The sequence below is a fragment of the Nerophis ophidion genome, linkage group LG09 (assembly GCF_033978795.1).
Source record: "Nerophis ophidion isolate RoL-2023_Sa linkage group LG09, RoL_Noph_v1.0, whole genome shotgun sequence".
Classification (NCBI taxonomy): domain Eukaryota; kingdom Metazoa; phylum Chordata; class Actinopteri; order Syngnathiformes; family Syngnathidae; genus Nerophis; species Nerophis ophidion.
The window spans coordinates 29,302,001-29,327,796 of NC_084619.1; the positions used below are offsets into that span (position 1 = coordinate 29,302,001).

At 37.2% G+C, this 25,796-nt stretch overlaps 1 protein-coding gene across 1 annotated transcript in view; it reads right to left on the reverse strand.

Annotated features, from left to right (window-relative positions):
- Positions 1 to 1,104: 1,104 nt before the first annotated feature.
- Positions 1,105 to 25,796, reverse strand: part of ikzf1 (IKAROS family zinc finger 1 (Ikaros)) — a 37,854-nt gene continuing 13,162 nt past the window's right edge. The window contains exons 4-8 of the mRNA XM_061910761.1: positions 17,179 to 17,451; positions 13,250 to 13,417; positions 7,917 to 8,042; positions 7,452 to 7,586; positions 1,105 to 2,336 (exon numbers count right to left, since the gene is read on the reverse strand). Coding sequence (XP_061766745.1) covers positions 1,627 to 2,336; positions 7,452 to 7,586; positions 7,917 to 8,042; positions 13,250 to 13,417; positions 17,179 to 17,451 — 1,412 coding nt within the window. The 3' untranslated portion in view covers positions 1,105 to 1,626. The remainder of the gene's footprint in view (positions 2,337 to 7,451; positions 7,587 to 7,916; positions 8,043 to 13,249; positions 13,418 to 17,178; positions 17,452 to 25,796) is intronic.

The following is a 25,796-nucleotide window of genomic DNA, read 5'->3' on the forward strand; positions in this document are numbered from 1 at the left end:
TGCGGCTGCTAGACTTTTGACAAGAACAAGAAAGTTTGATCATATTACGCCTGTACTGGCTCACCTGCAGTGGCTTCCTGTGCACTTAAGATGTGACTTTAAGGTTTTACTACCTACGCATAAAATACTACACGGTATAGCTCCATCCTATCTTGCTGATTGTATTGTACCATATGTCCTGGCAAGAAATCTGCGTTCAAAGAACTCCAGCTTATTAGTGAGTCCCAGAGCCCCAAAAAAGTCTGCGGGCTATAGAGCGTTTTCTATTGGGGCTCCAGTACTCTGGAATGCCCTCCCGGTAACAGTTAGAGATGATACCTCAGTAGAGGCATGTAAGTCCCATCTTAAAACTCATTTGTATATTCTAGCCTTTAAATATACCCCCCTTTTTATACAAGTTGATCTGCCACATCTTTTCTTTTCAGCTGTGCCCCCTCTCCTCCGCGGAAAGGTTATCAGGTGACCACAGATGACGGGCTAGCTGTTCAAAGTCCGGACCCAGTGTGGACCACTCCTCTGTGCATCAGTTGGGGACGTCTCTGCGCTGCTGACTTGTCTCCATTCAAGATGCTACCCTGCTGGCCCCACTATGGACTGGTCTCTCATGTTATAATTAACTAGATCCACTCGACCTCAGTTGCACCAGTCGCCAAAGGGGGGAGGGGGTGGGACCTTGTGGTCCCCTCAAAGGTTTCTCATTGTTCCCATTGGGTTGAGTTTTTCTTGCCCTGATGTAGGATCTGAGCCGAGGATATTTTTGTGGCTTGTGCAACCCTTTGAGACACGTGTGATTAAGGGCTATATAAATAAACTTTGATTGATTGATAAACTTTGAAAAGTGAAGTCTAGCTTATTAAGCATATGGAAATATAATGTTACTATTTTGTAGCAAATTGCTGACATTTATTTTGTCCTTTATCATTAAACATTTATCGGAAAAACAAATAAATCCAGAACTATTCGCACTTATGGAAAATATCCTTTATTGATATTTTGCAAGCCTAAAACTCCCTCCCTGCGGAATAAATTCTCTGCATACAGGAATGAGTGTAACAACTTTTTTATGCTTTGTACTGACCTAGAAGACATTTAATAAAGTACGAGTTGACCAGGAGGAGTGGCAGCCTTTATTGACTATTCTACTCACAAACACCAATCACTGTAATAAATACAAAACGGACGGGAGGGTAAGTGTTGTATAAATAAAAATATGAGGATGGCTGGTACAATTATAAGAACATAGGTTGTAAAATGAATGTGAAAGTGATGTGTGAGTTATCTAAACTGACATTTTTGAATCACTGTATTTTTTTTACTCAACATTTTATTGGACCCACACATGTAAATACATTCTGAAACAAGAAAATATAAGTTGCTGCCTGCTTTTTAAAAAAAAAAAGAAATAAAAACTGTATAGTACATACATACACAATTTATAACACAAATATTTTGAGATTTGATGCTATTTAGAGACCTATTTTGTCTTCACTTGAACATTAGTTTTTTTAAAGACATACTTGAATGAAAGTAAGATTGCTTCTATGTTCAACAAACATGCACGTTTTGTATAAAAGCACACATCCCCATCTTATTTTACATATTGAGTGTGTGTGTGTGTGTGTGTATTCAGTAGCGATGCTCGCCTCGCGTTATGTGAGAGGAGAACTCGTATCGGTCTTGACTGCGATGGCCACAGAGGTTGCACTCAAAGGGGTCTCTGAAGCCGTGGCAGCCCATGTGAATGGTGTACATGACGTGGTCCAGGAAAAGAACACGGCAATGTTCACACCTGTACGCCCTCACCTGCTCGCCGTCTGCCGTCATCACTTTGAAGCCCTCGGAGGCCATCTCCATGCTGGCCCGGATGGCCTCATACTGCCGCTGCTGCTCCTCCTTCACCAATGGCAGGGGGCCGTTCCGCAATCCCGAGGTGATATGGTTGGTCAGGTAGATGAGGCCGGGCGCCGCCCCGCCCGCTCGTTCCCCGTTGTTGCTCTCCGTGTCGGTGGAGTCTTGGCCGCTTTGGCTTGGAGAGCGGTCTTTCTCGCTGGAGGTAGACTTGGACTTGGAGAGCAGAAGCAGATTCTCAGCTGCACTGTCCTTGGCTGACAGGCCGTGACCTGACACAGAGTGGCCCTCTGGGGCGGACTTGTGCAGTGGGTACATGGGTCCCAGGCCCACGTCGGAGGAGGAAGCCGGCGAGGGCTGGACCAATGGGCGGAGAGACTCTGCTCCAAGGTAGCTGATGGCGCTGTTGATGGCCTGGTCGATGACGTGGGGCTGAATCAGCTGCTCTGCTGCGCCATCGTAGGAAAGGTCTGCCAGTCGCTTCTCACCTGAGGATGAGAAAACGCACGTATTGTGAATTCATTCTTGTTGTTCATAATCTTACACAAGCTACCCTATTTATCAGCACACATTGGGTACAGTAAGGTAACCTTATAAAGGTGTATTTGTTCGTAATTAATTATGACAATTTACTTTAAAAAAAATCACACTTTATAACTATCCTTTTTCCAAAATACCTCATATCAAAGTAGTATCCGTCTAAAGCTGCAAGTGAACCAGTCCAAAGTTTGGAGACATCTTCTCCCAAATAATCTTAGTTTCTTCTTACTCCTTTTCAGACATGTTGTAAAACTGCGGCCCTTTGGGCAACATTTATATTTTTCCACACCATTTTTTCTAGTGCTGTCCAAGAATTGACTTTTTGAATCAGATTAATCACACTATTATATTTGGATGAATCAGAGGTGTCCGGGTCCGATATTGATATTGGATTGGATATTAGATAAAAATGTATTGGATGATATTGGCTTGCATCTATAATCTCCAATATAAATTCTGATAAAAGCAGTCCTGCAGCATGTTTAGATTTGCCAATCTGACAGCCTTTTAACATCTAAATGTCCTCAATTAAGCACACAAGCTCAGTATAGTCTTGTATTTTAGTGAAAACATTTACAAAAGGTAAAGTTACACTACTAGGAGCTAGCAACTACAAAAGAGCTTAGCACGCAATAGCACACAAGCTAGACATACATAATACGTGTCCTTAGTTTAACAATATTGCAGTGTAAAATATCACATTTGTCAATATAAACAAGTATCAAATAATATCAGTTGCATATTACTTACACATGCAAAATCTCCAAGGCAGAAGTGTATTAGAAAGTATCCAGTAACTAACGTGCCCACATTATTCAACTTACTGCATCATGAAATTAACTTGATGAACTATTTTGGCCAATAGGTGAAAACATTCCCACTCAATAAATGTATTTTAGGGTTAGTGTTTTTCATACCTATCAATGTTCTCCAAACACTATGATGCATACATTGGATAACTGTTTCAGATGTGTATGTTTTTGTATCCGTCCCTATTTCAAATAAATCCTTATATATACATATATATATATATATATATATATATATATATATATATATATATATATATATATATATATATATATATATATATATATACAGGTGTATGTATAATTTCACTTGGTCAAGCCTTCTCTAAAATTCGACACTACAAATAAAAATTATGTACTTGTACTATTATTTATGTGGATATGGTATCGATTAATACCAGTATCGGCCTATAGTCAAGGCTTCTATATTGAAATTGTAATGGAAGTGAAATAGTTGTACCAGAACACCCTTATTAATCATGATTAATTGCAGGTTATCACTCGCTTGCTTGAATTAAATTAACGTTAAAAAATAGTCAGAAAATCATCCAGGATTATTTTTCCTAAGGTTTTTTTTTTCCGCAAAACTTGGTAAAAGTTTTATCCAAAGTCCCATCAGGGTTTATTTTGAAGTTAAATTTACAGACGAGCACAGCAGTCCGAGTCTCCTCACTAATCTCTGCACTTATGCATTATCGCTGACCTTAAAACAATCTGCGCCACCTTTCAGGTAACCATTCACAGTTATGGTATTTGGAGCATGCATGTTCAAAACAAATTGCTTGATTAGTCTGCGTATATACCTGGTTAATGCGATTTTTTTTGTGATTAATCACATCGTTGAATTAAAACAATTTTGTTGAGCATTGTTAACGGTTAGGGAATCAAATTTGATCAAAAGACTGGAGGTTTGTGACATTCACAAACAAACCGAATCAATTGACTGGCTCATTAACATGAACGATGGGATTGGGACATCGCAGTGAATTGTTTTAGCATGACAGTGAAGAATCATTCAGATTACATCTCGCGCTGTGAATCAAAGTGTAAACAATAGCAGTGTTGTACATTTCATTTGCACCCCTCCGTCTGAACACGGTGGGGTGTGGGTCTCCTTTCTATTTTAACGGTAGCTGGGACGGCTGCACGAAGCTACTGTCAACCTGACTACCCCCCTGAGAAGGGGCTCACGGCAACACCCGTTGCTCATTAAAGACATTTGTTGAGTGATTCATGCTTTAATTTCTCCAAAACACCCGGAAAAATCGTTAGAATTGTCCATAGTCAGTTTTGAGAGAAAAAATATTGGAAAGTCACCAGATTTAGCAAGAAAGTCACCAAGTAGGCAACACTGGACTTGTTATCAGCCTGACAAAAAGGATGAGCATTTCTTGTCAAATGTGCTTTTATATTCTTGTGAGAGCAGGAAGCGGCTCGGTATATGGTAACATTTCATACTAAGCGTCCTGTCATTCCTTAATTGACATTTTACATGTGCTCATTCGTGGAAAACTGGGGCACACCGCCAATTGTGGGGCCCTAAGAACAATGTGCGACCTGAGTAAATACACCAAAATAATACTTCTGTATATATATAAATAATATTCACAGATGTTATTTTAGGTCAGTAAATGTTTCTATATATTTGTAAACGCTCTGAAGTGGGAAAGGGGAAGGATTAAATAAGCGTTGCTTCTTCCTACTCCTTTTCAGACATGATGTAACGTGAAATGATATGAAACTGTGAAATACTGTAAGTGTGTTCATGTTCTAAATAAACTAAAGAAAAAAAGAAAGAATATATCTGTCAGAAGACTCATTATGGAAAACCTGAAAAAATACAACATGCCTGACGGGGAGAAGACGCAGTCAAAGTGAAACCATGTAAATAAAACCTCCCATAAAGCAACACATCCTAAGAAGACGGTCAGTTTTATAATGGTCTGGAAAAAATAATCTATGCAAAATTTGGACCAAGGAAACACCAATACATGTTACTACATGAATTTAAAAGAGTACATGTGCACCACAAGGAGGTGTTTTAAATGAAAAAAAAAAAAAAAAAAATCCTAATATGAGTACCGTATTTCCTTGAATTGCCGCAGAGCATATAGTATGCGCCTGCCTTGAATTAAACTCGCTTCCCAAAAATACTTAGCGCATGCTTAGTATTACCGCCTGGTCAAACTCGTGATGTCATGAGTGACACTTCCCCTGTCATCATTTTCAAAATGGAGGAGGCTGATTTCAATACCGGTAATTTGAAATCGCATGAAGGGAAGAAGATTAAGAGCTATTCAGTAGGATTTAAGGTCCAAGTTTACATCACACTCAAATTTTTACTGCATACCTTTGGTAAGTCCCAGAGTGAGAAGAGGTTTTAAAATAATTAGCGCATGCTTACTTTTACCGCATACCTTTGGTAAGCGCAGGAGTGAGAAGAGGTTTCAGATTAATTAGCGCCCCGGCGGCAATTCAAGGAAATAAGGTATAAGTAAAAGTCTAATCTATGGCCAAGTAGGACTGCAACGATTAGACCACATTGTCGACAACAAAATTTGTCCGTGACAATTATATTTGTCCACTATAGTGGTGACGTCATCACTCTTGTTTTGACGGTCAAAAGTGGGTCACTCGCAAAAACATCGCCAGTGATAACATGTGAAGTGTGGGGATATCTCATCTTAATCTTATTAAAATATGAATATCTTGCTAATTTTGAAAAGCAGACCATGTTGTTATGGCATCACATCTCTGATACGCGAACATTTAAAGCGAAGGCACGATGTCGGACATTTGGAGGGAGGATGCGGACAGAGACTCGGTAAGAGAGTTAGCCTCTTGCTAACTGACAAGAGTGAGACGAAGTTGTGTGAAAAATAACTTTTAACTGTCATTTTCGGCAAAGTCTGCCAAGTTGTCTACATCAATTCAAGGACTTTTCAAATTTGCAATAACGAAAAAGGCACTTTAACAAATGCGAACCGCGTGCGCTTGCACACACATACACACACACACACACACACGCGCACACGCGCACGCGCACACGCGCACATGCACACGCGCACATGCACATGCACACGCACACGCACGCACACGCACGCACGCACGCACACACACACACACAAGCAGACAAGCACCAATGCGGCAGCACCATAACAATAAACATGTAATCCATTAAACAGCCAACATTTTAAGAATTAATCAAATATAGAATTCTACACATTGAGTCTATTAGAGTGCTAAAACAGCCAAAAGCTAATCAATACCAGTGAGCTGCTTTTCAAACATCACAAAATGTTTTTCTTTTCAAGGAAGTTAGAATTTGTGTTGTACTTGTTTTTATTGCTGCCATTGTCACTCTTTTTTTAATACATAAACAAGGTTGATAATTTTTTTTAAGCACTTTGCTTTTCCTTTTTTTGAAATGGACAAAATAATATTTCTTATTTTAGTTTTTGTAAACAGCTGAATGAGCAGCACAGTTATAGTATAAATAAATATTTATAAATTAATTAGTCATCTTTGTTGTTTGTAAGCACATGCCTAAAATAACTTAGGCTGCATTTAGAAGGCGATGGAAATATTAGAGACATTAAATATGTGTACGCTTTATAATTCGAATAGTCGACTAATCGTTAAGATAAACGCAGACTAATCGACTATCAAATTGATCTTTAGTTGCAGCCTTATTGTCAAGCTCAAAATGACGTCCTTATGCCTTTTAAGCTTAAGTGTCTTGGATCATCTTCCTGAGGAATTCAACACTGTTAAAATATATATATATTTTTTTACCTTTTTCATGTCTTAAAGCTGACTGTAGCGCAGGTCGCTATAGTTGTTGGTTGAAGCAGTCGATTAATTTAATCATGAGGTTCAAGCAAGTAAATATTTGTTTTTTGAAGTAAATTGAGTTTCAGACCCCTCGAACGTATGGAATTATGCAATGTTCCTTATGGTAAAAAAAGTAAACGTACCATGCAATACAATGCACTTTAAAGAAATGTGTCCAAAATTTGAACTGGTAAACTGTATTATCGGGTAATAATAAGTTATTATCACATGTAGCTCACAAAAGGGGAAAAAAGCTGATCGCTCACTCTTATTTTCCCTCTAATAAATAAATATAAGGCAACTGTGCCTGTATTTTAATGTGGTAGCAACACATTGTTAGATTCCTGACACAGCATTGTTACATCTGTTGGTATGTTTATGATTTGTATAGACACAAAGCAAGCAGATTTCAGCCCTTACCCACAAACTTCTGTGGCATAGTGCTCTTACGCTTAGCTACATTATTAGCTAGCCTGTCTAGCACCAAGGCTCTGTCAGATCCCGTCTGGCTTAAGTCTTCCCTCTCTTCATTCTGGCTGCTTTCTTCCTTTACTACTGGAAAGCAAGACAGAGAAGGAGGTTTAGAGTCAAAGTATTTGGACTTAGTGGAGTCAAGTGATGCACTTTTGCAGGAGGGCTTTTTTACATTCCTCAAAAATGTTATTATTATTATTTTTTTAATCTAAGGGAGCACTATTTTAAATTACATGTCATTGTACTATTGCACAGATAAACCATAGATATCTCAGCTTAAGCTCACATTTACACATGTTTTATGGTGTATTCATTGAATCTAGGAGAAAGATACATGCACAGTTCAGTGTCTATCAGATATGAAATATTAATAACATTTTGCTGCAGTTAGTAACATGCGTGGACACCAACCTGTGTAGATGCTGTTCTGCAGGCCCATGCACTGGAGGTAGTTGTGACATCGCTCTTTGTGCTCCTCCAGTGAGCTGCGCTGCTTGTAACTCCGCCCACAGTAGGCACATTTGTGTGGTTTTCCAACTACAAAACAACAAACAAACTCCATCATTGAACACAGACTTAGAATGGGAAACTATAAACATGTGTTGTAAACATTGTAACTGAGCATACTGAGACTGAAACACATCACTTGATTGTTATTTTATTTCCATTATTCTTTTAGTTATTTTTGTTGGTTTCTATCTACTCAGTGGCCTATTGCTTAGGGTGTACGCCCTGAGATTGGTAGGTTGTGAGTCAAACCCCGGCCGAGTCATACTAAAGACTATAAAAATGGGATCCATTGCCTTCCTGCAAAAATGATTCCCGGGCGTGGCACTGATGCTGCCCACTGCTCCCCTCACCTCCCAGGGGGTGAACAAGGGGATGGGTCAAATGCAGAGGACAAATTTCACCACACCTTGTGTGTGTGTGACAGTCATTGGTACTTTAACTTAATTGTCTTTTGTTTTTTATTAAACATGTTCAAAATAAATACTTATGACACAACAACACAGAAAATAGTTACAGTCGTGGTTAAAAGTTTACATACACTTGTAAAGAACATAATGTCATGGCTGTCTTGAGTTTCCAATCATTTCTACAACTCTTATTTTTTTGTGATTGAGTGATTGGAGCACATACTTGGCCTTGTCCTTTTTCCTACAAACCTATTGCTGGGTATTGTGGCCAAAAAGCTTAATTTTTGTTTCATCTGACCACAGAACTTTACTCCAGAAGGTCTTATCTTTGTCTATGTGATGTCAGATGAAACAAAAATGGCCTTTGATCACAGGAGCACCACCCTACCGTCAAGCATGGTGGTGGTAGTATTATGCTCTGGGCCTGTTTTGCTGCCAATGGAACTGGTGCTTGACAGAGAGTAAATGGGACAATGTAAAAGGAGGATTACCTTCAAATTCGTCAAGACAACCTAAAATCATCAGCTTGCAGGTTGGGTTATGGGCGCAGTTGGGTGTTCCAACAGGGCTATGACCCCAAGCACACGTCAAAAGTGGTAAAGGAATGGCAAAATCAGGCTAGAATTAAGGTTTTAGAATGGCTTTTTCAAAGTCCTTACTAAAATGAGTGGACAATGCTGAAGAAACCAGTCCATGTCGGAAAACCAACAAATTTAGTTGCATTGCATCAATTTTGTCAAGAGGAGTGGTCAAAAAATTCAACCAGAAGTTTGTGGATGGCTACCAAAAGCGCTTTATTGCATTGAAACTTGCCAAGGGACATGTAACCAAATATTAACATTGCTGTATGTATACTTTTGACCCAGCAAATTTGGTCACATTTTCAGTAGACCCATAATAAATTCATAAAAGAACCAAACTTCATGAACGTTTTTTGTGACCAACAAGTATGTGCTCCAATCACTCTATCACAAAAAAATAAGAGTTGTCGAAATGATTGGAAACTCAAGACAGCCATGACATTATGTTCTTGACAAGTGTATGTAAACTTTTGACCACGACTGTATATATACTGGATGCAAGGCCAGGCTAAACTGGGGTCCTAAGCAGCAAGCGGTAAACATTTTTTTTTATTCATGTGGAACAATTTGTATACTTTTTAAATTAATCTTGAATTTTATGTCATGCATATTTTGTATTAAAGAAATTCATTAAAATGAACTGTTCAATGTATTTTTTTTTTTTTACAGAAAAATAACCATTTTAATATTAAACATAAACTTATAAAGCTTCCTGTCTTACCTCGACCAGGATTTGAACCCAGCACCAAAGCTTTTCCAGAAAAGCACTAACACTGTGCACCACAGGGACAGTATTAGGAAACTTGCCATTATATTCTTATTAGTGACCGATTAGGAAGCTGCTAGGAATACATTTGGGGTAAAACTTCACATGAAGCACCATCTCATTCATTGAGTAACATTTTACATTTGGTTCTTCTCACACAGTGGGGTCCCTCACGGATCGTGAGGCCATACACACAGCAATAATTATTTAATATTTAATCTGTGTATAACAGCGGTCTCCAATCTTTGTTCTTCTGAGAACTACTGTACTTTTACAAATTAAAAATGGCGGAGAGCTACTCATTTTTGTAATGTTTAGTAGCTCATGGTAACCCAAACAAAAGAATTATGCTTGTTTTGCATGCTATTCTTCCCTCACTCGTGAACAAGACCCCGAGATCCCTAATTACTCTAGTATTGCCCTAATTTATGGTACGAGCTACCATCCTCTTAAATGTTGTGTACTGACTATGACAATGCTGACACACCAACAGTTGTTGTTATACCACAGGGGTCAAACTCTTGGCCTCGGGGCCAAATCTGGCCCGCACAAGTATCCCATGAACGCCTAGAAATACAGTGTGTAAATAAAGCACGTCATTCTTTCTTGCTAAATGTATTTGTTCTTTCAATTATGACAGACAAAAATGTAACACATGCAATTGCATATCTTCTAAACATTGGTATTATCTGATCTGAAACAGGAAATTCCAAACATGTTTTGGTTATGAAAAATAAATACTTAGATACAGTGGTCGGCGTTCAGGGCCAGCAAAGCCTTCTCTGCTGGCCTAACACAACCAGAAATCATGATCATAATTAAAGATAGAAGTAATTTTTATTCACTTTCCCTAAATATCTAAAAGTATTTATATTCTCTTCATGTCATATCATGCTCCTTCTAGTGCTGTTGTTTTTAGGTTATAGTTTTTATCCAATCAGAATTCAGCTAGCTTATGTCGCCATGCAGTACGAAATCTGCCGGGGCCTTCAAAGTCAACAATGCGGGCGTCTATGCACTGTATGTGAACGGGCACATACAGGTGATAGATAATTGCAATAGCCAATCAGATCCCGAGTTGTTGTCAGTAAGGCCTTCAAGCTGGCCTCACGTTGAACGTGACATTTACGCATCCTGTGATTGGATACTCATTGGTTTAAGCCACAACCATTAGCGGATTCATTTAATTATTAAATTCATTAATAATTAAATTAATCCGCTGTTCATATTGATTAATAGAATTATTGAATTCATCCGATGATAATAAATTAATCAAATTTAATATTATATTTCATTTACTTTCCATAGATATATAAAAGTATTCATCGTATTCTCCTCATGTCAGGTTCCCGTGTTGCTTCTTTTTACACTAGAGCTTTTATCCAATCAGAAGTCAGCTGGCTTGTTGCCAGAGCTTTATGAATTTAGCCGCAGCCTTCTCAATCAACGTAGTGTAAACCAGTGCTTCGCAACCTTTTTTCAGTGATTTACCCTCTCTGAACATTTTTTTTATTCAAGTACCCCCTAATCAGAGCAAAGCATTTTTGGTTGAAAAAAAGAGATAGAGAAGTAAAATACAGCACTATGTCATCAGTTTCTGATTTATAAAATTATATAAAAGTGCAAAATATTACTCATTTGTAATGGTCTTTCTTGAACTATTTGGAAAAAAATATATAAAAATAACTAAAAACTTGTTGAAAAACAAACAAGTGATTCAATTATAAATAAAGATTTCTACACATAGAAGTAATCATCAACTTAAAGTACCCTCTTTGGGGATTGTAATAGAGATCCCTCTGGATTCATGAACTTAATTCTAAACATTTCTTCACAAAAAAAAACAACTTTAACATCAATATTTATGGCACATGTCCACAAAAAAAAATCTAGCTTTCAACACTGAATATTGCACTGTTGCATTTCTTTTCACATTTTATGAACTTGCCTTTATATTTTGTTGAAGTAATATTCAATAAATATATTTGTAAAAGATTTTTGAATTGTTGCTATTTTTTAAATATTTTAAAAAAATCTCACGAACCCCTTGGTATACCTTCAAGTACCCCCAGGGGTACGCGTACCCCCATTTGAGAACCACTGGTGTAAACAAACAGAACACATTCAGTTGATAGACAGTTGTGATAGCCAATCAGGTCACAAGTTGTTGACAGTAGCCTATCTAGTTAGCCTGATGTTAACGAGACTGTGATTAGATACTCACTTGTTACTCCAAAGTGAGTATCCAATCACAATTTCAATTTACTGATGCAAAAAATATTGCACCGTAACCATACCAGGCTAGCAGAGAAATCACCAATACACACTTTTTTAATCCACAAAGAAGGAGAACAAAACGTTGATTAGGTGGCAGATATATATTTGTAAGGCCAATTTCAAGAAGGATATTTAAAAACAAACTACATCTAGTGAGACGACATCGGCCAACACTAGCTCAGCTGTCCCGGCGTTGAAATGAGGAAATGGCCGCCACTTCTACTCGAGGTATGACTGACTTATACGGCGTTGATTGGCTGCTGCAAATTGTGAGTTAAAATGTTTAATTTCTTAAATGTTTCATGTTTCATGTTTGTTACAATTTAAATTTTTAAAGTACCACACAAGATATCTTTTAATTGCTGATGCGTTTTTTTTTGGTTTTTTTGAAATACGCCAGTAAATAGCACATTTTGTACACTGTTGAGGTGATTCAATGCGCAGTACTGCGTAAATGTGTAACGGTATAGTATTTCTCCAGCAATGGTCATGTGGTGACATAAATTACAGCATATTGAGAGGTAATCATTGAAGTCGGACATCACTGAAGGCCCCGGTGGGAAACGCACGACCCACCACTGCTTAGTATCAGTTTGTCACCTTGACCTATGATTTTTAAAATAGCCTAAGCAATTGTGTAATAAAATAAGGTAGTAAAAATAAGGCGATTATACATTTATGCTCCTATATATTAATAGTAACAGGCGGCCCTCTGAAGGCAGTCATAACTGCTAAAGAAAACAAGTTTGACACCCCTTCCGACTCAAATCAATCTACTTGTTAAAATGGCTGCACTTTTTAAAACTTACTAAGCAGTTATTTATTGGTGTTGTTTGAAGCGAGCTTAGTACTTATCTTAGCTATTAGCATTTCTAATCCTGACTTGCTCTCTGTGTGTAACATGTTTAGCCTCCTCCTCCAGTGATAATACTGCTTGATAATGATACTTAAGATGTTTCAGTTTATTTGTCATAATGGAGGTGATTATTATTAACTTAGGGGAGTGGCTCCACACTGTGTATAGAGATACATAATTACCTCCATTCCGCTTCTCAGCCGGGGGACTAAAAGTAAATACAGTCTCGGCCTCAATCGGCAATGGTAATCAAAAAAAAGCTGGTCCAATAGCGATTAGTGGCCAATCGATCGGCACAAGTCTAATTTGAACAAACCTCATTCTTTCATGGATGTGCTAGTACTCACCAGAGTGTGTGCGTAAGTGGCCGGTGAGTGCATCCCTCCTGCGACAGGCGTAGCTGCAAAGGTGACACTTGAAGGGTTTCTCTCCGGAGTGGAGCTTGATGTGACGCAGCAGGTTGCCTTTTTGGGTGAAAGAAGCCCCACACTGGCTGCACTGGAAAGGACGTTCTCCTGTGAACAAGAACACATCACACAAAAAATTACTACAAAGTGGATGATGAAATTAATTTTTACAAGCACTCAATCAACATTTCATTAAAGAGCAGGGGACTCCAGTGGGAAAATGAGGTCACTGTGTTACAAACATCTGGGGGAACCAGAAGGAGTGAGACGATGGAGAGACTCCAGGGTAAAATGAGTGGGGGGGGGGGAGTGGGGGGGGGGGAGTTCCACAGTGACGCTCCATCTCTCCATGCTTCCCCTGCCCCATCAACTCCTGCTGCTCTGATCGAACAAGAGCCTTTCAGACTCAGCCTGCCAGTTCCGTAATGCACCATTGCCTGGGTCAATTTGATCTGAAAATCTCATTTTTTCCTCTTCTTCGTCGCTAAAATAAGAGCAGCACATCACAATGCAAATTCAGCCTCATTTGAATAAAGTGAAGGAAACACTTTGTGTCGAGAGCCAGTCTTCCTGATCAGCGCTCCTGGAATAAACCAATATCCAGCCTCTTCGAGTGTTGGAGCATTCTGTGAGAACCTTTTAATATGTTTTTTTTTTTAAAGTCTCCCTCTCAATAAAATAAGAGTCACCAGTGAAGCAGCAAAACTATATAAAAGGGGAAATTCATTAAAAATGCATTTCAGGAGCCACAGAATATTATCTATTCAAATAGGAGGCACTTCATTATATCTGTTATTGTACTTTCTTTTGCATTTACATCAGTCTACTGTTCCTTTATTCCATTTTGAGTGTCATTAGTTTCTACAGCTTGACAGTTAAGTGCCTTTTTCAAAAATGTTCCCCACCACTGGTTTGGGTTCATTATGATAGAATATCTAATTCACCATTTTTGAAAAACTTTTAATAACCAGGTATTTGTGACTGCATTGAGATCCTAATTGATGCACGGGGAGCCCTAGTTTCTCAAATAGGCACATTTTTTTTGGATATAATGTTTGCTGCTTGATTGCACAATAAGGTGATACTTTACTCTTTTATTGCCACATTTGTGATGAGCATGCTAATTGTGTATTTCATACATGATAGGTTGGCACGCACATACAGCAGCAACAAGTATATTGACTAACACTATTGTTTGTAAGGAAGTGCAGACAGCAACAAGTTATGCCAAAAAGTAAGAATTTTGCTCCATCTTCTAAATCAGTGTTTTTGAACTGTAGGGCGGGGGTACATTGATGGACCACGAGCGCACCCAAGAGGGGGGCCAAAAAATACGTGTTTCTCAGCTGTGGTCCGTATGCAATACACTTTTCCACCACTCGTGGCAGTAATGACATTTTCAAACAACAGAAGAAATTCAGAACTGAAGTCACAGAGAAGTTTGCTGAGCGCAAAAATTACGACTAAAGTGGTGAATGTGCATTGAACATTTGCACGTTCATTTTATTGACAGTTTATTTACACAACATGCAGTTGCGATCAAAATGTTATATACACTTGTAAAGAACATAATGTCACGGCTGTCTTGAGTTTCCAATACTTTCTACAACTACAATTTTATTGTGATCGAGTGATTGGAGCACATACTTGTTGGTCACAAAAAACATTCATAAAGTTTGGGTCTTTTATGAATTTATTATGGGTCTACTGAAAATGTGACCACATTTGCTGCGTCAAAAGTATACAAACAGCAATGTTAATATTTGGTTACATGTTCCTTGGCAAGTTTCACTGCAATAAGGTGTCTTTTGGTAGCCATCCACAAGCTTCTGGTAAGCTTCTGGTTTAATTTTTGACCAGTCCTCTTGACAACATTGGTGCAGTTCAGCGGCATGGCGTAGTGGGTAAAGCGGCCATGCCAGAAACCTGAGGGTTGCAGGTCCGCTTCCCACCTTTTGACATCCAAACCGCTGCCGTTGTGTCTTTGGGCAGGACACTTCACCCTTGCCCCCAGTGCCGTTCACACTGGTGAATGAATGATGAATGAATGAGAGGTGGTGGTCGGAGGGGTCGTAGGCGCAAACTGGCAGCCACGCTTCCGTCAGTCTACCCCAGGGCAGCTGTGGTTACAGATGTAGATTACCACCACCAGGTGTGAATGAATGATTGGTTCCCACTTCTCTGTGAGCGCTTTGAGTATGTAGTAATAGAAAAGCGCGATATAAATCTAATCCATTATTATTATTATTATTTTCTGAACTGGACTTGTTTTTTCAGCAATGTCCACATGTTTAAGTCAGGACTTTGGGAAGGTAATTCTAAAAACTTAATTCTAGCCTGATTTAGCCATTTCTTTACCACTTTTGATGTGTGTTTGGGGTCATTGTCCTGTTGGAACACCCAACTGCGCCCAAGACCCAACCTCCTGGCTGATGATTTTAGGTTATCCTGAAGAATTTGGTGGTAATCCTCCTTTTCATTGTCCCATTTAAAGCACCAGTTCTATTTGCAGCAAAACAGACCCAGAGCATAATACTACCACCACCATGCTTGACGGTAGGTGTGGTGTTCCTGGGATTAAAGGCCTCACCTTTCTCCTACAAACATATCGCTGGGTATTGTGGCCAAACAGCTCAATTTTTGTTTCATCTGACAACAGAACTTTCCTCCAGAAGGTCGTATCTTTGTCCATGTGATGTCAAATGACACAACATTTTTGCTATTTGGCCACAATATCCAGCAATATGTTTGGAGGAGAAAAAGGGATGCCTTGAATCCCAGGAACACCGTGCCCACCATTAAGCATGGTGATGGTAGTATTAATCTCTGGGTCTGTTTTGCTGCCAATGGAACTGGTGCTTTAAATGGGACAATGAAAAGGAGGATTACCTCCAAATCCTTCAGGACAACCTAAAATCATTAGCCAGGGGGTTGGGTCTTGGGCACAGTTGGGTGTTCCAACAGGACGATGACCCCAAACACACATCAAAAGTGGTAAAGGAATGGCTAAACCAGGCTAGAATTAAGGTTTTGGACTTACCTTCCCAAAGTCCTGACTTAAACGTGTGGACAATGCTGAAGAAACAAGTCCATGTCAGAAAACCCACACATTTAGCTGACCTGCACCAATTTTGTCAAGAGGAGTGGTCAAAAATTCAACCAAAAGCTTGCCAGAAGCCTGTGGATGGCTACCAAAAGTGCCTTATTGCAGTGAAACTTGCCAAGGGACATGTAACCAAATATTAACATTGCTGTATGTATACTTTTGACCCAGCAGATTTGCTCACATTTTCAGTAGACTCATAATACATTCATAAAAGAACCAAACTTCATGAATGACTTGTAGACATTATTGGAAACTCAAGACAGCCATGACATTATGGTCTTTACAAGTGTATGTAAACTTTTGATCGCGACTGTATATATTATTGCCATTTATATCACTTTAGTTAGAAACTATCTTATTTAGCGCTGCATAATTCAATGTAAATGTTTTTTTTATCCGTTTTTATGAGTCCCAATATGTTTGATTGGTATTTATTTTTGTGATCAGCCGTACCTAAGCCACTATAAAAATCTTTGTGATCAACACATGCTTTCATATCATTTGACGAGGTTCATGCTGTTAAACTGGGTGTAAGTTAGATATAATTATTGAATACAAGTAAAATCAGGAGTGAGATCACTAATTTAGTGTTAATATTGGAGTGGGCCGGGCGTCAATGTAGTGGAAAAGTTGGGCCCTGAGGTCAGAAAGATTAAGAGCCGCTGTTCTAAACCACTTTGCTGCCCCTCATCAATCTTCACACACACATAGTGCTGACATTGAACGTGCAAATGGAGGGCGTGATGTATTGCAAGTGGCTTACCAGTGTGGCTTCGCTTGTGCACCATCAACACATTGGGGCCAATACAAACTATCCCACAGATATCGCACTTGAGCTTCCCGTTGGGCAGACGGATGCCGCCGGCCGACGAGAAGACCTTAGCTTCGGGACTCGGCTGCGAGCCGTTCACCTTGGCCCCCGAGGCATCGATCACGCGCAAGTCTTCCGCGCACTCCTCCTCCTCCTCCACGCCATTCATGTCACAGGCCAGCCCATTCTCCTCATCACTGCGAGCCTCAACTTTAATGTTACAGGCTGGAAAAGAGGGCAAGGGGGAGGGGGAGGGCCACGATTTAGAAGAAGAGCAAGATTCTGTGATGATTTAATATATAAAAGGAGTGATGGTAGTCTAATGGTACGTCACTAATAAGATAAAGCCGAAAATAACTTCAACCTTTACCTGGTCTGAGGTAACTGAAGTAGAATTAAAAAAAAAAACTCATTCATGTCTCGTCTGTCTTATTACGCAGTCTTAGACTGAAAACTTATCAACCTACCATTCCAATGAATTTAGTACCAATATAATCAAAGTAGTGTGTGACATATAGCTCACACATATCTGCCCTTATGGATGTTCCAACCATCATGAGATCGTACATAAAGATGTCTGGTACAGTTCCCCAAATGTAGTCTGTGCTATCATTGTGTCCTGCGTATATTGCTGCACTATCATTTGTATAATATATATACCATAGAGATGTTTCACTTCAAATACTATTATTGATTCAATATGATATTGGCACGAATTATACATCATTTTATTTTGTAGTGTGGAATGTTAGAAAAGTCTTGATGAAGTAAAATGACTCATTCAAAGCACTTATTGGTGCTACTACTTGCTAAACGTTATCGCACCTTTCTTTGTTGGCAGTGTACATATAGGTGGTATTTATTTTCATTTTATTTCTATTTATAATCATATTCATTTGCCTATTTGTAACTATATAAACATATTTAATTTATTTTAATCTATTGTCTACCCATTCTATAGATTTATTAAATCATACTCTATAGCTTTGTATCGTTGGTATTGTTTATTCAATGTCATTCTATTTTATTTTTCCCTCTTCTATTATGCTTTTTATTAGAGTGTTCTTTGTATGTGTTCTTCTTGTAACTGAGCTATTGTGGTCAAACAATTTCCCATACGGATCATGTAAAGATTGTGTAAGTCTAAGTCTAAACAAAAAATACTTGTTAAAAACACTTATTTATTATTAACCATTGGAATGGACTTATGCCATCTCTAAGTTGAAGTGGAGTGGTAATTGTTTTTTGGCGACACCTGGAGGTCAAAATATTTTATCAAGTTAAGCTCTTGAAACAGTTAGTTGAATGATGAGGACACTTTTGTTACTGAATATTTTCTAATAGGCTTCTGCCTTGGTGACCTTTACCTATAGGTAAAATGCAACTATAATTATTTGATATTTGTATACATTGAAAAAAATTGTGTTTTGGACTGCTATAGAGTTCAATTAAGGATACTTATTATGTATATCTAGCATATGTGCTATTGTGTGCTTAGCTGTTGTGTAGCTCTTTCAAATGTTCTTGTAATCAGACAGCTGTGTAGCTGATAGCTCTTAGTAGCCAAGTATATAGCCTGCTTTGTTTGCCTTTGGTAAATGACACTAAAATTCAAGAAAAGACTAACCTTAGGCCTTTTTCCATCGCAGGAACATTGACAGGAACTTTCCCATCTACCCGGGTTATCAAAGTACCCATGTGTTTCTACCAAAAACAACCTCGGTAGATTAAGTTCAACTGGAAGTATTTTTTACTTCCTAGTGGCAGGGTGGGACCTAAAGAAGTTTCCCAAGATGCTTAGTGCTGTCGTACGCCGATCGGTTAAACACAAGTGGGGCCTTTCTAAAACTTTGGGTATGCAAAAAGTCATCCGCCATTACAGTATGCGAAGACAACTTCTTTATTTCTTATTTCTTTTGTATTTCAACTACAACATACTTGGCAACTGAGAGAAATAAAAATAAAATAAACTTTCAACTTTCATGGACTTTTGTGGGGCTTCTGTAAACTGAAGAACGCTGATTAGTGGAACTATCTTACAGTGTTTTTACTCATCCGTATGCAGTTCGATGCTGTTCATTCATTTTTGCAAACTTCATTTTGTTACGGGAAGCTACAGAAAGGGGATGGACTCTTTTGAACCTATTTACAGAGGAATCTGAAGTATTCAGCCGGACTACGACACGGCGACTCCAGGTGCTCACTGAGACCGCGGTAGTCAGTGACAACGCCATTTGTGAAGTTCTTCGGCTTAACCTGAGTGAACCGAATGCTAATGCTAACAGGCCAAAACTGGCATTTCTTACTTATATAGTTTTATTTACAGCTCAGATAGACCAAAAGGAATAAACTGACCCTCATGAATTTATCGTTTACTGAGGGGACGGCTTTCTGACTGTTGATGAAAGCCAGACTTTATATGTCAAATTTGGCAAACTTTGCTTTTAAAATTATTTTGTGTATGTTATATTGCTTTGTATTTTCGTTTACTTTCACTTGAGTAAAATACATATGACCTAATACAGTGGTTCTCAAATGGGGGTACGCGTATGCCAAGGGGTTCGTGAGATTTTTCAAAAATATTTTAAAAATAGCAACAATTCAAAAATCCTTTTTAAATATATTTATTGAATAATACTTCAACAAAATATGAATGTAAGTTGATAAACTGTGAAAAGAAATGCAACAATGCAATATTCAGGGTTGACAGCTAGATTGTTTGTGGACATGTTCCATAAATATTGATGTTAAAGATTTCTTTTTTTGTGAAGAAATGTTTAGAATTAAGTTCATGAATCCAGACGAATCTCTATTGCAATCCCCAAAGAGGGCACTTTAAGTTGATGATTACTTCTATGTGTAGACATCTTTATTTATAATTGAATCACTTGTTTATTTTTCAACAATTTTTTTGTTGTTTTTATATCTTTTTTTTTCCAAATAGTTCAAGAAAGACCACTACAAATGAGCAATATTTTGCACTTTTATACAATTTAATAAATCAGAAACTGATGACATAGTGCTGTATTTTACTTCTTTATCTCTTTTTTTCAACCAAATATGATTTGCTCTTTTTAGGGGGTACTTGAATTAAAAAAATGTTCACAGGGGTACATCACTGAAAAAGGTTGAGAACCACTGACCTAATATAGTCTGTTTATTTGTACATGGTTTCAGTGTAAAAATATACTGTACTACTCTTTCACACGTCATCAGCCTAAATTGTATAGCGTACCCTGAATTGTGAAATGTGGTGGAAACACAACCAACACACTTCCCCAGGAACTTTCAGTTCCATGAACTAACAATATCAATATCAGACTGGGACAACCCTACTATCATACACTTATCTAATATGTCATGCTTTTTTTAATAATATGGTATATTATATTTGAATTTGTCACATTTGTTGTTGTGTGATTGTTACTTAATTATACTGTGATCGAGAATAGGGATTGGGCATTCGGCTCTACAGTTTAAATTCAGCCTTAAACATTAACCTTTCTGTGAATCAACATATTCCAAATAAACACTTGTTGGAGTATTATGTATCATTTTCACAAGGTGTAGCAATAAAGTACCCTATAAAATATGTTGGCTTTCTATCATTTGAATATATTGTATTAAACAGTATCCCCCTCTTGTTTTGAAGATGATGAGTTGTCCTATATTTAGGCAGATTACTCATGAAAACAAAATTCCTCCTGGTCAGAGGTTTTCTTCCGTCTCTCACACACACCAATAACCTGGAGAGATTTTGCGCACAGGTTATGTAAGTCAACAGACCACTAAGGAGGAGTTTATAACCCTTCCATGGAAATTGGTCACTACAGTGGACATTATTCAAAGGTTGTTTCTCCTGTAAACATGAGTATTAATGACCAAATTGTGCATCCGTTTCTGCAGTGGACGCTAACGTGTCATGTCATACACTGCCACTCATTGGTCGTCTGTTGTAAGTGCAAAAAAAAAAAAAAAAAAAAAAAAAAAAAAAAAAATGCCTCAAAAGCAAGATTGTTGACAGAGTGCAGAACAGGCTAGGTATATCTGTTCATTCCTACCTTTGCATGTATAAAACACAAGGCCATCAAGCAACAACTATAATTATTTACATTTTTGAGTATTGATTTTGTGAGTTGACACGATCCCAAAAGGGACAAGTGGTAGAAAATGGATGGAGGAATTTAAGGTTAATCATGTGACCACTTACATGGAATTAATGCATCAGGTTTTATTTTGATTACAATGTCTACTATTGTCGTTTTTGAAAATACTTCATACTAGTTAATTAATTTATGTTATTAGAATATAAATAAAGTTATTAGAATGTAGGAATATTTTGTGAATACTATGTTCCGTATCATTATATTTGTGTTAAAAAAAAAAAAGTTTTTGAAACAGAAGGCTGAATGTTCCTAAAATACTTTTAACAATATCCAAATATGTTGACACATTTTTAAAGAGGATAAAAATGCGTGTTGACAAAGTCCTATTTACTTGGTTTTTCCTTGGAAAAAATAATTTCATCATTTACAATTCAAATAAATTCTGTCCACTAATTTGACCCTTTTAAAAACTCCTTGGAAAAGTTACAGTGGGGCAAAAAAGTATTTAGTCAGCCACCGATTGTGAAAGTTCTCCCACTTAAAATGATGGCAGAGGTCTGTAATTTTCATCATAGGTACACTTCAACTGTGAGAGACAGAATGTGAAAAAAAAATCCAGGAATTGACATTGTAAGAATTTTAAAGAATTTATTTGTAAATTATGGTGGAAAATAAGTATTTGGTCAACCATTCAAAGCTCTCACTGATGGAAGGAGGTTTTGGCTCAAAATCTCACGATACATGGCCCCATCCATTCTTTCCTTAACACGGATCAATCGTCCTGTCCCCTTAGCAGAAAAACATCCCCAAAGCATGATGTTTCCACTCCATGCTTCACAGTCGGCATGGTGTTCTTGAGATGACACTCAGTATTCTTCTTCCTCCAAACACGACGAGTTGAGTTTGAACCAGAATGGATACATGGATGATACAGCAGAGGATTGGGAGAATGTCATGTGGTCAGATGAAACCAAAATAGAACTTTTTGGTATAAACTCAACTCGTCGTGTTTGTAGGAAGAAGAATACTGAGTTGGATCCCAAGAACACCAAACCTACTGTGAAGCATGGGGGTAGAAACATCATGCTTTGGTGCTGTTTTTCTGCTAAGGGGACAGGACGATTTATCCGTGTTAAGGAAAGAATGGATGGGGCCATGTATCGTGAAATTTTGAGCCAAAACCTCCTTCCATCAGTGGGAGCTTTGAATGGTTGACCAAATACTTATTTTCCACCATAATTTACAAATAAATTCTTTAAAATTCCTAAAATGTGAATTCCTGGATTTTTTTTCACATTCTGTCTCTCACAGTTAAAGTGTACCTATGATGAAAATTACAGAGCTCTGTCATCATTTTAAGTGGGAGAACTTGCACAATCGGTGGCTGACTAAATACTTTTTTGCCCCACTGTATGTTTTTTTTTAATTGTTGAAAAGTCTTCTATGCCTAAATTATTATAAAAAAAACAACACTTGCGAAAAGATATGTTATCAAAATGTGCGCATAAAGGGTGGAAGGTGATCAACAAAGCCGAAATATATGTATATACTGTATATATATATATATATATATATATATATATATATATATATATATATATATATATATATATATATATATATATATATATATATATATATATATATATATATATATATACATATATATATATATATATATTTAATGCAATCTACTAGTTGTTATTTCACTGATAATTTAAATGTGATTTCTATTTTGTCCTTGATTTTTGTCTTAAGCAATTACAGTATTTTCCCAAAACAGGTTTCAAAATTGAGTGCTTGTCTTACTTCTATTCAGGTTTCAGGTGTCAGGTCAAATTTTTTGTCAATTCGGCAAATTTTTATTTTATAACTAACAGTTTTGTTACTTAATTTTCTGTGAATCTTGTAATATGTCTATTTATTTAATCTCTGATCCGACACATTCATTCAGGTAGTGTGTTATATTTGTATATGTAGCTATATCTTACGTTGCATATCATATATGCCTAAAGTTGAAAAAGTTTTGAATTGTGAACATTTTTTAAATTACAGATTAAAGGGAACTAATACATTAAATAAATTATTTTCTCACTTGATTTTATTCATTGCCCTTTTGACATGATTATTTATGTCAAATAAGGCATTTCCTGCATGCTAAATTTCTCCTTCAGCAAAATGTTCATTTGCAAGTGGAAAAGTTGCATGCTGTCAGCGCTGAGATGAAAAGATGCAGATCATCTCACACCATCGCACTTTGGTGAAACAAATGACAGCGAGATAAACAGGAAACAGAGACACAGGAAGTTGTGTGAAACTAAGGACGACAGCCATCAATATGCACTCAAACTTTTGTCATATTTATATTTTATCCTTTACTGTGTGTGATTAATAACAAGAAAATATCAGAGCCATCATCTCCATCTGACTTGTGGCGTTTCCAGAAAAGAGAAGTGCTCGACAACAATCTCCTCCCTGGTTTGCCAACAGATGACTTTAGAAAGACTGCAGAGAACTGACACATCATGCAAGTTACCAAGCTGTGGTTTACGTGTCATGTTCACATGCAGCCCACACTTCAAAACCTCTGCTCTTACAACTGAAGAGGAAGAAGTGGAAATCATGAAACATTGGAATCCATGGAAAAGGGGAAGCTTCAGGCCAACTGAAATACCAAGAATTATGGAGAAGTGACAGAAAGGGAAGCATGCAGGGAAAGGAATTGTAAAACAACATCTAACCGAAGCAGGTTGAGTTTTCAGTTTTTTTGTTATTTTTTGCTTCAGCCTCACATAATTTTGAATAGAACAAATGTAGCTCATCATCTAACTACTGATTAAAAATATCCACTTGCATATTGACAGAATGTTTATTAATATATGCACTGTCCCTGTCAATAAAACTAAGACATTACAACAATTATATGAACTACCTTGCAATTTTAGCTGATTATTTTATTTAGTATTAGCTGTTATTGTAACAATGACCATTCATTTGTAAAAAAAAAATTGCAGTTAATACTCTTGTGAAAGTTGGATTTACTTTAGCTGCACTTTTATTATTAGATAGATGATCCGGACGGCTGCAGACTGATTTACCATATTTTAAATTGAATACATTTTGTAGAATCACTTCTATATTTACTTTGTTTTGGCACTTGTAATGTTTCATGCACAGTTAAAAACATGTTTTAATTATATTGAAAGCCAAACAGGCCATAAAGCCACACAAGTCTTTTAAGTTTTTGAAAACATTTTGGATTCACATTTCTTTTTTCTCTTTTTGCTTGAACTTCTCCATGACTTTAGTCCTAAAAATCTGTTTTTATTTTTATTTTGACCAATCACAAGTTTAAACTCACGTAATGCAAAATCATACTAATTGACATCATTTGATCATAAGGCCTTTAGTGGGTAGGAACAGAAATTAAAAACATTACATGTTTGTTTTTGTTTTTTTTTAAGTACTAAAGTTGATTGAAGTTGAATGAGAAAAATTTCATCAAGAAAAGTAAAAAAACAAAAAAAAACAAAAAAAAGTGAATCCAAAATGTTTTTATGCCCTTTGACAAATTAAGTTATATGTCATGTTTGGCTTTGGGGTGTTTTTGAATAACTGCTAGTGTATCGTACAATAAAGAATACGACATTGACATTTTTAAATTCAACATAAAAAACCCTCTTGGAAAAAATCTAATATAATGGTCATCCGCCACAAAAATAATGGCCAAAAATACAACAAAAACTTAATGAAAGGACCAAAAAGTCAGCCTTTGATAGAACCGATCTGCAAATTGCATGAAATTGGTGAAATTTGCGTCTCCAGAAAACGAAAACATAAAATACATGATAAATCTAACTGTAAAATATTTGTTTTCTTAAGCAAAATGTCCTGCACATTGACCTGATTGCATACTTGATAAATACAATTTGAAAGATGTATCTAAACTACCTGAAATGCATTAGTTGCATGAAAACAAAGTACAGGTATTTTAATTCATTAGGACCGCGATACTCCATTGGTACCCGAAAAGCGTAAAACCCTAGTCTGCACCACACTGAAGCAAAATGACTCTAGTACTGTCTAAGTAAGTTAAAATCATTTCTAAATGGCAGATATTTATGCCCAAAAATACGGAGTAGCTGCTGAAGGTGTTTTTGACGGAAGAGTCCACTCTTAAAGATAAATAATGTACATTATTATGACATCAATTCATAAAACCACTGTAATTGTTAGTAGCACATTCTGTTGTATGGTTTATAGGCAGTAGTAGCTATATATCTTTGTTTTTCTTTTTAAAAGGCAAGTTACATAGTAACCTTGATTTGTGGTACAAGTGTTTCGAGTTAAGAACTCCGTCACCCGACCAATTCAGCTTGTAACTTGAGGTACTTCTGTATGAGAAAAAAATTGTCTGAGATGGGCGAATACACATTCCGAGTACTTTAATCATTATTAGATCTA